General features: G+C 39.5%; 2 protein-coding genes across 2 annotated transcripts in view; one reads left to right on the top strand and one right to left on the bottom strand.

The window, feature by feature from the left end:
- The window catches only part of sobpa (sine oculis binding protein homolog (Drosophila) a), a 433378-nt gene that overhangs the window by 370454 nt on the left and 49152 nt on the right, over positions 1-13772 (top strand). The window lies entirely within an intron of this gene.
- Positions 8234-13772, bottom strand: part of scml4 (Scm polycomb group protein like 4) — a 125244-nt gene continuing 119705 nt past the window's right edge. Inside the window, exons 7-8 of the mRNA XM_060849402.1 lie at positions 12471-12634; positions 8234-8462 (exon numbers count right to left, since the gene is read on the bottom strand). Of these exons, the coding sequence (XP_060705385.1) occupies positions 8337-8462; positions 12471-12634 (290 nt within the window). The 3' untranslated portion in view covers positions 8234-8336. The remainder of the gene's footprint in view (positions 8463-12470; positions 12635-13772) is intronic.

Below are 13772 nucleotides of genomic sequence, written 5' to 3'. Positions count from 1 at the left end.
TGCAACAGAACTTGAGCATATGTGAGCAGTGGTTTATTCTACAATTCCCCCTCATACTTCATTGCAGTGCAACTATTGAGTTGATATTTTGTGCTTTGTCACCATCACTGCAGCATTCATGAAAAGGCTACTAGAAATTCCAACAAAACAGGTAAAATTCTGTTGAATATTCGATAGGAATTGGTGGAAGGTGCATGCAACATGAGCCAAATCATGTATTACAAACTTGATTGAGTTTTTTGAAGAAGTAACAAAGAAGATTGATGAGGGCAGAGCAGTAAATGTGATCTATATGGACTTCAGCAAGGCTTTCAACAAGGTTCCCCATGGGAGACCCATTAGCAAGGTTAGATCTTGTGGAATACAGGGAGAACTAGCCATTTGGATACAGAACCGGCTCAAAGGTAGAAGACAGAGGGTGGTGGTGGAGGGTTTTTTTTTCAGACTGGAGGCCTGTGACCAGTGGAGTGCCACAAGGATCGGTGCTGAACCCTCTACTTTTTGTCATTGACATAAATGATTTGGATGCGAGCATAAGAGGTACCATGAGTAAGTTTGCAGATGACACCAAAATTGGAGGTGTAGTGGACAGTGAAGAGGGTTACCACAAATTACAACAGGATCTTGACCAGGTGGACCAATGGGCTGAGAAGTGGCAGATGGAGTTTAATTCAGATAAATGCAAGGTGCTGCATTCTGGAACGATATAAAAGAGACCTAAGGGGCAACATTTTCACGCAGAGGGTGGTACATGTATGGAATGAGCTGCCAGAGGATGTGGTGGAGGCTGGTACAATTACAACATTTAAGAGGCATTTGGATCGGTATATGAATAAGAAGGGTTTGGAGGGATATGGGCCAGGTGCTGGCAGGTGGGACTAGATGGGTTGGGATATCTGGTCAGCATGGATGGGTTGGACTGAAGGGTCTGTTTCCATGCTGCACATCTCTATGACTCTATGACTCTAACGAGAGAAGTATTTGAATTTATTCCTTTTTTAGCAGGTTACACTGCTGGGGTATTTCTGATGCCTGGTCCATGCTATCACATGTGCTACAAGGACAGAATACAATTAGCCATACAGCAATAAGAGTTATGTTTCTGACTCTGCATTTCTGATAGGAAATTTCTCTCACTGATGGCAAATGGGGAGGAAATACACCCAGGCCTCCTGATTATCCCAGAAGGGAATGCCCATCATCACCACAAAGTTGTCATTTTTCCAACTTTTCCCAGATTCACATACCATCAGTTTGTGTTATTTTAACCACAATTCTCAATTGGGGACCAAATGCAACTTTTAGCAAAACGTAGTTGACTACCAGTACTTCAATCAATTTTACAGTTCTACTAAACTTCTATTTAGAAACAGAGAAGGAATATTTGGAAGTAAATTGGATCAAATTGGAACAGGCATTTGCACATAAATCCAAAATAGCTAAGTACAAATTCAACTTAAAGATGATGTCCAGATTAGGAATATTTGCAGCTATTATTTCTTTGGAGATTCTCATTTGATTTAAAAATTACAATTTAGTACCCAAGTTCCAATTAGTCCCACATCTTGACAGTCATAAGTATCGTTCAATATGGATATCCGTATCATTTGTGCAGCACAAGAAAACAGCTTTCCTTCCCTCCTCCCAATCTGGGTTCCTAGGCATGATAAATCAGTGATGCTCTTGCTAATCAATGTGAAAGATTTGAAAGATGATAAAGTGATTCATCATCATAAGTACTGAATGAAGAATTTTCTGGTGAATATTAGTCAATACAGTTGTAGAAACAACATCACAACTGTTAACCCTTCAGTGTCACATGACATCATGCATTTCAGCTGTAAACATGCCATAAGCGCTAAAATAGAATAAATCTTTGATTGGCTTTTCATGTATGTGTATGCACAGGTGTATACTTGTGCAAGTGTGTATACGTGTGCATGCATACATGTGTCTACCAATGTATCTTTATGTGTAAGGAAAATGTGAACATAAACTTGATTATTCTGGAGTGACCTGCAAACTGTAAGATTATGAAGTCTGAGTAATTGATGCCAGTTTTGACATGTGTGCTATGCATATGATTTATCTCACAACACAAAATATTGGCCTGTTTATTAATATATAATTGGAGATGACTAGTGAGAGAACATGAGAAAAATTGGAGGCATCTCTAAATAAAATCAGCAAATTTGTCGAAGAGCTACATGTGTTTATATGTGTTCATAAATAATATTTTAGATTCTTGTGCTTGGTTCATGTGGCATATGAACCTTCCTTTAGGTTAGCTGCACTCTATTCTCTGTCAAATATTTTCTATTTTTTGTTCCTTTAGTGCAATGGCAGGTTAACTGATTGCTCTTAGCAAATGTCTGGAATAACAATAAATTACTCTTTAAAAAATGTAATACCACAAACATTTGGGGCAGAGACAGGGAAATACATAAAGAGAAAAAGAAAAACAAAGGAAACAAAGTTGGATGGATTAAGGGATGTGTGACACGATAGAATAATGAGTACATATATCACAGAATTATGTACACATCACAGGGTGATATGTAGATATGTCACCAAACAATGTACACATCACAGGTTAATGTACACATCACCAAGCAATACACACATTATACATTACAGGCATATTTCACAAGGTACTATACACTTCACAGAGTAAATATACATAATATATCACAAGATAGTTTATAAAACAGATGATAAGGACAATTATATCACAAAATAACACAAAGGTTCACTTATTTAGTCAGACTGTAAATGACCAGGAGAAACACAGATGTGGATATTGGTTTGTTAAAGTTCTGTAGTCTTGCATCTTAACACTTCGCTGAGAAATACTTGGATTGTCTGATATACTACGGGCAAAGAATTGTTGCAACTAGTAAAATATACCTCAATACAAATGTACAAAGTGCGAAATGTGCACCATTGGCATTGGTGCTGGTATATTTATGGACTTAAAGAAACTATATGCAGCTATTAAACCAAATATAAGTAGAGCTGTGAAATATTGTAAATCCCATATACACACCATGGGGGTAATTTCAACTTTAAGTAATAGTGAAAGTGAGATAATATTGGACTGGCCTCCTTATAAACACTTTGTAATAGTTAGACAAGGTGTGTGGGTGGACAATCTAATATTTCTCATGTACAGTACATACACTATCAGCAAAAGTTAAAATGCTCCTTTGTATTAAAGAAAATCTGATTATCTGATTATTCTCTCAATATCACAGAGTGCATTTGATTAATACCTGTATAAACCAGAACATTTATTTAAGAAATTAGACTCTTGCTTTGAGGGGTGTGGTGTTTGTAATCGGTCACTGTAAACTCCAACAAAAACTTCGAATACGATTACCCCACCAGAATTTTCACCAGCAAGGGACTGGGAGAAGCTCCAAGGAAATTCACAGGCAGTGATTTGTCAAGGTGGATCCAAAATGTATTTACTTTTGCACAAGACACAGAGTCAGTGTTCAGTGATAATTGAAGGGGTGGCGAAGTCTTGGGGGATTTTCTTTTTAAGTGTTATTTACAGGTGGCTGCAAATGGACTCCCAGGGTGTTCTGTGGGTGTTTCCCTTTTTAAATTGAAAAAACATTTCCAGGATTAAGGAGCTGCTCTTGTAAGTTACTGCATGTCACTGAGCTGCTACTAACCTCCCAGTTCAGTCAAGGATGGGCAATTAATGAAGTGATACTCGCTTACTAAGGATTCATTACTAAAAGCTGTAGGTGACCAAACAAAGGCAAATTCCTGTTGAGAATAGAAACTTACATTTTACAAATGAATATTTATAGTATATATTTTCATAGTTATTGGGGAGACATTTAATACATAAAATGTTCCCTCAAGACTTTCCCATTAGGTTTTAAGAAATAATAGTCTGAAATGAAAATGTACAGCACCTCATATGAATGTATTTCTAGCATTTAAATCTTTGGCAGCCAGTTCATTGAATGCATACATCTGTTGGTTTATGTTGATAATACAGATGATTACAAGCAACATGTTGATTGTATAATTGTTGCCCTTGGATTGACTTGCTGCTTATTCATTATAGTGAGTGTTAATAATTCACAGCAGATACAGTATTTTGGACATTAGCCTCCACCATCAGTGCTACTTGTGTCCAGTACAACAGATCCCATGTACCAGAGAATCCAGATGCTGGTTATATAAGTAGTTACATAAGAATGGCATTTAACGAGAGTAAACTGAGCAATTCAGAGACTCAGAAAATCACCCTGTCATTATCACTCTCTGATATTGCTTGAGTGTAAGCCACTTGTGGTGAATTATAACCACAGAAAAATAAAAATATATTGTACCACTTAGCAATGATTCATTAAGAGTTTGGCAGGATTTTCTGCTTTGCTCAAGTCACATGGCGACAAGTTAAAACAGGTCACTGATCTTTCATTCGAATTGTTTGTGTTCAAGTTGGAATCTCAATGACTTACTGGACCCAGTCAGTAATGCCACTACCATATTGTGCTGACAACAGGAATCCTATTCCCACCCAATCTCAATGAACTATTCTTTTGAAACAAAATATGTATTACCTACTTTTACAAATCCTGCACTGTGTGTTGTTTAAAGCTGGCAGGAATGTCTGGAACTAACAACCAGAGTGGAAAACTGAACCCTGGGGAGAGTACTGGAGACTTTGTGCAAATAGGGAGGTTCAAAAACTGCCACTAGTGAGATGTGAAACAATGACAATATAAATAATCCAAGGATTATTCGGAACATCCAGTGAAACACTCCGGCCTCTCCCAACCCACAGAGAATCTTCATAAAAATGTCTGATTGTGGCTTTTTCTGACCATTCTATTACTTCCCGCTCATCTTCATAGAATCACTGCAGCACCAAAGGAGGCCACTCAGGCTGATGTATCCATGCTATTTTTCTGTTCCATTCACCACCCTTTTTCTCATATCCCTGCAATTTCTTTCTCTTCAGATATTTGTTGAATTCCTGTTTGAAAGCCATGATTGAATTTCTCCCCACCGTGTAATGTTCGTAAGTATTCCAGATCCTTACAATTCAGTGTGTAAGGCTGGTTTACCTCATCGTGCCATTGTTTTTTTTTTGCCATGCCTCTTGAGTCAGTGTCCATTGGTTCATGACCTTCCATCAAATAGAACTATATTACCTCATCCGCTCGGCCCATTCCCCTCATGATGTTGAAAACCTCTATCAAGTCTTCTCTTAACCTTTCCTTCTGTGATCTATCATGCAACTGTTACCCTTCATGCCTGGAGCTATTCCCATGATCTTTTCTGTCCCTCCACAATCACCTCCACAATCTTCTTAAAAATATGGTGCCTAGATTGGACATAATGCTCTAGTTGATGATAAATTGGTGTTTAATGGAATTTTTGCAGCCATATTTGACAGCCTGTGATTTTGAGATAAATTTGCATTGTTGGATATGAAGAAATAACCATGCGCAATGTTTCAAGTTGAATTAGACCTTCCCCTTCCTGTTGCCTGAATCCAGACAGTTAAATTGGCTGTGTGGGGCAGGGGGAATTAGGGGGAGGAGAGAGGGCAAGGAGAGCATTGCACAGATTCCACTCATCCAGAATTTTCATCTTCCATCAGAATTGTTCAAACCAAACCAGAGAACAGTGAATATAAAATGGGAAAGTGTTTTTCAGAGCTAATGCTAACATCCCTTGCTATAATAAGCACAAAATCTGACCTATTATGTGATAGGATCATTGATAATGTACTGCACTTCACTGAAAGCTGAATAACCAAACAAACGTAAAATATATTTATAAAATAATCACAACCACTCAAATAGGCAACTGATGCATTTAAAGAGAGACTAGAGAGGCATTTGTGGAAGAAGGGAATCGAAGCTAATGCTAATAGATAAGCAAAGACTGGAGAAGGCTCGAGTGTATTAATGCACGAATGGAGTAGCTGAACGCAGTGGCTTTGTTGTGTGCTGTGTGTTCCAGTAATCAAGGAGCAACTCAACCATATGCTCTTTCTTCTTACTGGCAATATGTAATGAAAAAAAAACTTAAGCAAAGCATGACAGAGCTGGTACCTAATTGTCTCTGACGAGAAGCCTGTGAAATGTTATACTAACTTGAGTCCAATGTAGAGACATTCCCTTCATATTGCCAAGTGCTGCATCAATATTGCAGCATGAATCTGACTGGCAAGGACTAACTTGAACTCTCTGCCTGTTGGGCAGTAAAAATTGCAGTCTTGCCATTTTCTTCCTCCTTCCCGTTGTGATTTTTGCTAAAGGTGGCATAGACAATGCCCTCAAAGGGAGATGCAGCTGTGCAGCTCCTAAGAAACAGTTGAAGTAGATATAAGGGGAAGCTCGGCAGCATGAGGTGGAGAAGGGACTAGATCATTATGATAATGGATTTAGATGAAGAAGGGTGTAAGAAAAAAGCTTACACGGTGCATGAACACTGGCAGGACAGGTTGGTTCCAAAAGGTCTATTTTGTGTCAGAAAACCTGTGTAAGCTCCTGGTGGGAGGTTCATTGCTCTTGACATCTCAGGCTTTAAGGAGGAGGTAGAGGGGCATCTCCTGTTCAATTTTGAGCAGCATCTAAGCTCTGTATCATGAATTGAATAATCCAGCTGTGCATTTGAAAAATGTATTTACTGAGATCTTCAATCAAGCAGCAGTTTAAAATATAGCATTGTTTAAAAATCTATCGTGCCTTACCCGTGCCCAGTGAATGTATGTAAAGTGCTTCCTGTATGACTTTCTGATTAATGCTATCTGTTGATTTTTTTTCTCACTAGAGTTACTCCCCTGCATCCTGAAATGTGGTCATTTATAATTAAATAGTGTGTACAGCACACACAAGGTGTATCAGTGTTCACAAGCTAAAGGACTTATTTTTAAATGCTGGGATTTTCTTTATAGCATGGCCATTCAAAAACTCTGGCAGGCAGAAAGGAAACTTGTGAATTGCTGCAGAAATTGTATGAGCACAGCTTTCAGCCCCAGATGTGGATTTAAAATGGGCTTAACAAATCAGCTGCCAGTTATGTACCCCCTTGTATTGACTGTAATGGAACAAACATCAGGTGGATCTGTAATGGGCACCTGGCTTATGTTTGGCAGAAATATAACACACCTACAAGAACTAAATCAACTCCAGTTACCAACGGTTATTACATTTGGTGAGATAGAATGGCCACTCGTTTGACACCAGTATCTCATATATATAACCTCACTAATTACACCTTGTTCCAACATTTACCTGATAGCTTAGATTCGCCAGTATAAACTGACCAACTGAATCTATCCGAGTGTGGACTTCCTGCTTAAACCTGGCCCTGTGTGCGCACTTGTTTGTTAAACCTACATTTGAATATATAGTTGCCAATGATGTGTTTTTTTTTATTCCTGGTTCAATTTTGAGTTCCCTATTGCCTGTTACTGTTTAAGTTCAGCCTGACAGGTTCACTGACCTGTTCTGTTGAATATTATAGAGAATTACTCCAGTAAAAAAAAATCACAAAAAAACCTAAGTACATCAGTTTCAGTTCAAGCTTGTCGCTGTATACAGATGCAAGTATGGTGACGCTTTTAGCTCAAGCATGTTTCATCTCTCCAGGATTCAACCCTAAACAAATCTTTCAGTTCAACAGAAATAAAACCTACATCCACACATCATGTACTGTGCACAACATATATCAGAGTGCCATAGATAATGCTTTCTGCAAGCTTTTGACTTTATAACATATAGAGTTCTGTGACATCTGTTCAGTAAACATAAACCTTTCAGTAGCAGGGGAGAATTATATACTTATTTACACATTTCAATATAACTTCATAAAGGCAATTTCATTCACCTTAAAACTAAAATTAGATTATACTTGTACTGTACATGTTACATTAAGGTAATTGCTTCACCCAATCTGACATTTGTACAACCACTTACTCAAATGCTACCTCCAGATAATTGAGTCAACAACAAGGAAAACAGTGAGACAAAAAAGACTGCACAGACCGTACCTCAGGTATTTTCACTCAAATCCTGCGTGTGAAAAATCAAAATGCATGCAGTGCTGACATGTGTTAGATATGTTTGTGCTGAGATGGAACCAACAAATGAGATCACCCACAAATCAGCCCTTGTGTGTGGTATTGCTGCAAGGCATCAAATCACTTCCAGCTCCTCTTCATCACACGTACCAGGGGATTGCTGAGCAAGTATAGTAGGAAGTATTTCAGAGTGCTGGTGCACTTTCACAGAAAGAAAATAAAAATAAAACAATGACTTGTCATCTGCTCGTTCTGCTCCCGTTCACATCTTGGTTTAGTATTTGCTCTGTTTCAGTTTATCAATGTGGTAGCAGAGCTTCAGGGCTGGGCCCAGCTTCAGTCCCATGTACTTCATTATCATGTCACTCTTCAGCAAGATCAAAGCATTGCCATCAATCTCCTGGGAAAAAAATGTGAAGTGGAAGAGAAGGACATAATCTCATGAAAAGGTAGCTTACTTTGACCAAATGTGACAAAAAAATTGCTGAGGCAAAAAAAGATGTTTATGAGCGTAAGGCAGGTGCGAAAGAAATCACAGACTAACATCTTAACTTTGAAATTTAATGGACAATGAGGAACCTAAAACATTAACCTGTCATTTCATTTCTCAGAGTCAAATAAATGTGGGTTTTATTCAGATTTCCAACATTTGCAGTTTTTTTCTCTTCCCTGGGCTATTTGAATATTTTCAATGCCCCACCAGATTGCTAATAACATTGAGTATAGGTCTGTTACACAGCCTTCTCGAAAGAGAATCATGATGGTAGCCTGGCAATGGAATCACTTCGTGTTGGCCTAATCTTATAGTAGCAACTGGTATTATTGCTTATTGTATGTTATTGCCACCAGGTACCTACAGTCCATGGAGCATCTGTAGTGGTGTGCTCGCAAGAAAGCCTAAGGCTGGTGCACATCCTGTATTCAACATACAGGTACACAAACACACACTGGCATCCAGAGCAAGGATAGGAGCATGTTAAGTTCCGATGGTTTAATCATCAGGAAAGGAAGTGCTGACTTCTCACTTCAACCTAAGTGTCAACCTAGGTCAACTTTTAACAAACATGACTAGCCAGTAACAGTACATGTTTGATATTATCCATTCATATTGCAGTGCATCCTATAAATGAAACCACCATTTCACTTCAAAATGTTAATGCTACCTCACTAAATGTCAGTTAAACCAAATAGCAAATGAACATTGGAAATCAGAGCAGGAGTAGACTATTTGAGTTCAAGAGCCTGCTCCTTTATTCAATTAGATATGTTCAACACCATTTTCTCATAGTATTCCCCTATCTCTTAATATCTTTAGTATCTATAAATCTATTGATCTCAGACTTGAATATACTCAATGACTGAGCCAACAGTCCTCTAGAGTAGGAAGGTCCAAAGATTTATTATTTTATGAGTGAAGAAATAATTTCAGTGCTAAACCACCTACCCTCTATTCTGATACTAGGTCCACTGGTCTTGATCCTCAATCCCACCTCCTGACCAGGACATACATCTTACATGCATCCACCTTGGAAGAATTTTGTAAGTTTCAATGAAGTTGCCTTATTTTTCTAATTTCTGGCAAATTCAGGCTCTGCCCCCTCAATCTGAACTAGCACACAAATTAGGATCAAAAATAGGCCATTCAGCTGTTCAAGTCTTCTCCAGTATTCAATCAAATCATGACTGATCTGATCACAACATCATAGCCACACTATTGCCTGCCCTTTATAACCTTTTAACCTTTTGCTGGACCAGAATCTACCTCTTCCTTAGAAATACTCATGACTCTGTTTCCACCAGCTTTAGAGGAAGAGAGTTCCTACAAACCCATTACCCTCTGAAAGAAAATATTTGGCCTCATCTCTGATTTAAATGGACAAGGCCTGATTTTTAAACAATGACCCCTAGATCTCAATTATTCCACAGTGGGTGCAGAGTGTCTTAAATCTGCGAGAGGATGCATGTGTGAGCATGGGAGTGTGTGTGTCTATAAGGGTGTGTGTGGGTGTCTGTGTGCGCGTCTGTGTGTACCTGATGAAGGAGCGTCACTCCGAAAGCTAGTGTGCTTCCAATTAAACCTGTTGGACTATAACCTGGTGTCGTGTGATTTTTAACTTTCCACAAAAGAAGACATCCTCTCCGCATCAACCTGGTCAAGAGCCTCAGGATCCTACATGCTTCAGTTGCATCACCTCTTACAAGGTTGGCCATGTTATGCCTCTAGCTTTCTTAGTTACTTGTTGTGCCTAGACACTAACATTTTGCAATTCATTAGGAGGTTACATAGATTGCTCTGCAGCACAGAGCTCCACAGTCCTTGTGCTTAACATTGTTTGACAACTTTAGAAACATCTTTCCTTGATCTAATTCAACCTATCATTTTTTTTTATTAACCACAGTAGATCATCTTTTCTGTTGGGTGTTAGTACTTCAAAGAATTGTATACTTGTTGTAAAACGATATATCTTTTCTTCAATTGCCAACCATTGTCACTGTACTATCAGGTCTTTTAATATAGCTTCCCAACCTACCAATGTCAACTTGTACCTTCACGGTTTCTTTCGTTTAGATTTAAAGTTTGAGTTTTGGATCGAATGGCATAATTTTCAAACATAATGTAAAAACAACTTTATGACAAGATTATTAATTAGCCCTTTCTCACTGCAAAATCCTGGATCTAAAATAACCAATTCTCTAGTTAGTTCCTCATCATACTGTTCAGAAAAACATCATGAACACTTTCCAGGAATTCATCCTCCATAGCATTATGTGCTCATTCGGTTCACCCAGTCTATGAGTAGCTTGACGTTCTTTGTGGTTACTGTCTTACCTTTGTCACATGCATCTCTAATTTCCACGCTGTACATCATCAATACTGTTTGACAGCTTACATACAACTCCCATCAATGTTTACTGCCTTTAGCTCTTTCTAAGCTCCAGCCAAACTGATCTGGCATCCTAATCTCCTGAACTGTACCTCGCTTGCAAAGGATTAAACAGCAGTGTGAGATTAACACACACAAATATTCAAACCTATTTGACGTCTGGAGGATAACAAGTGAAATTGGCAGTCCTTGTCTTTTGTCTGATTAGAAAATAAACCCAGCCTTGGTGGGCGGCACGGTGGCAGTGGGCGGCACGGTGGCACAGTGGTTAGCACTGCTGCCTCACAGCGCCTGGAGACCCGGGTTCAATTCCCGACTCAGGCGACTGACTGTGTGGAGTTTGCACGTTCTCCCTGTGTCTGCGTGGGTTTCCTCCGGGTGCTCCAGTTTCCTCCCACAGTCCAAAGATGTGCGGGTCAGGTGAATTGGCCATTCTAAATTGCCCATAGTGGTAAGGGGTAAGGGATAATGTAGGGGTATGGGTGGGTTGCGCTTCGGCGGGTCGGTGTGGACTTGTTGGGCCGAAGGGCCTGTTTCCACACTGTAAGTAATCTAATCTAATCTATAATTACAGAAGCAGAGTCAAAGATCTTTGAAACAATTCATTGGTGGGCTATGTGTATTATTGGCAAGGCCAACATTTACGATCCAGCCTAGTTGCCTTTCCGAAGATGACAGTGAACCACCTTTTTGAATGCAGCTGGGTGGCTTGCTAGGTAACCTCAGAGGCTACTTGGAAGTCAATAATATCTCTACAGGCCTGAAGTTACATATAGGCTAGACCAGGTCAGGATGACATATTTCCTTTCTTAAAATGCATTCACAGAATCATAAATCCATACAGTGTGGAAAGAGGCCAATTGGCCCGTTGAGTCTGCTCTGACACACCGAAGAGCATCCCACCCAAACACTGTCCCCGTACCCCCAAATTTTTCATGGCCAATCTGCCCAACTGCACATCATTGGATGCAATGGGGCAATTTAGCTTGGTCAATCCACCTAAACTGCACATCTTTGAACTGTGGGAGGAAATCAGAGCAGTAGTGAACCAGGAGAAAGTGAGGACTGCAGATGCTGGAGATCAGAGCTGAAAATGTGTTGTTGGAAAAGCGCAGCAGGTTATGCAGCATCCAAGGAGCAGGAGAATCGACGTTTCAGGCATGAGCCCTTCTTCAGGAATGCAGATAATTTTTTAATGACAATTCAGCACTTTAATGGTCACCAATGTTGGTCCTAATTTTTTTTCAAGTAATTGCATTTAAAATCCTTTGTGATTGCGGAGGGATTTGAACTCTGGTCTTTGGGTAGTTCGTCTTGGTCTCTGGATTAGTGCAAATGCAAAATACTAAGATCTGAAAGACTAAAACACAAAATCTAAAATAAAATTAGAAAATGCTGGAAATACTCAGCAGTTCAGAAAGATTCTGTGGAGAAAGAAGGAATGTGAGGATTACAAGTTCAGTAACATAACCACTGAGTAACAGCATCCTCATTTTTATGTCACCTCATAGGTTAACACTTACATGTTTTCTGAAAAGCTCGGCATGTGGACCCAAAGCCTGAGGGTCAGATTCTCTGACAAAACGCATCACATCTTCCACAGTCCAGGTAGATGGATGCCTGCTCAATGACCGTAGAGAGTCCTGAGAAAGCATGTGTCGTTCAGAGCCTGAGGCAGGACTGGATGCTAATACAAAGCAGGGAAGAAATTTAAAGAAACAGCAAAACAAAACCTTTCAGTGTCCATGAAGCAAATTATTATATTTTAGCAAAAATCAAAACCAAACAACACATCCAAATAACATGAATTCTAGGTCCATTCTACATTTTATTAATGATATTTTGAATATTATGCTCTTTGCTAATCCTTCACTCTGAAGGACTACCAGTGTTATCTATTGCTGTGGTCTGCTATGGACGAACCCTTATTTCCCATGTAATAAACACATTTAGGTAGCAGACTTTGTGTCCAATAAAAGTAGACACATATGTAATGGCTATTGCTTGAGTTGACATACATTTATTATTCAATTCTTCAATGTTTGGGCTTTGGAATGTCTCAAAGCTTCAAAATATTTCCAGATTTGCAGACCCCCTCCCCCCAACACATACAACCCACTCCCTGCCACCTCACCTCAAGCCCCACAGAATTTCTTCTGGCTCTGTCTCTCCAGCTCCACCTCCAATTTAATGGGTAACCAGAAATATTTCATTTCTCTCTTCATAGATTCAATGATAGAGACCACAAGTCAAGTCTAGCAAGGCTGTCTGAAATGCAGATGCTGACTTCCTCTAATCTGATAACACAGCAATAAACTGACCTGTTCTTCCAGCACCGCCTCCCTCCACATCCTGTTTCTCCACTTCCCTCCCAGTAACCAGAACCAAGCTGACACACTGAAGTCTTGTTCTTGGCAGTGCCAATGAAAACCTCAAGAAAACACACTTCCTGCTTTCTGTAATCAGAACCAAACAAGGTCACTCTTCTTGTGAACACAAGGACCGATCTAAAAACACATTGACTATTTTTAAAAAAGTGGAAGGCAAAGGCTCAGATAGCAGGAGGAATATCATCACTTTGAACTTTAACTCATTTTCACAGAAGCATTCAACGTTTCAATAGGGCAACGGGTGGACTCTCATGCTGGGGGTGGGGGCAGCAGGTGATCTCAGCTGCCAAGGTGTTAGGGAGCCTGGGGTATTATCAGAAATCCACTTGAGAAAGCGAGTCAACGATGGAGCACTGTCACATGACAGCACACAGTCAGTTTGGTGCTGTAATAGAAAGTGAGAATGCTGAATGCACACAGCAGGGCAGGAGTTAA

This window comes from Hemiscyllium ocellatum, chromosome 3 (genome assembly GCF_020745735.1).
Source record: "Hemiscyllium ocellatum isolate sHemOce1 chromosome 3, sHemOce1.pat.X.cur, whole genome shotgun sequence".
NCBI lineage: Eukaryota > Metazoa > Chordata > Chondrichthyes > Orectolobiformes > Hemiscylliidae > Hemiscyllium > Hemiscyllium ocellatum.
This window is presented reverse-complemented; position numbering and strand designations above follow the sequence as displayed.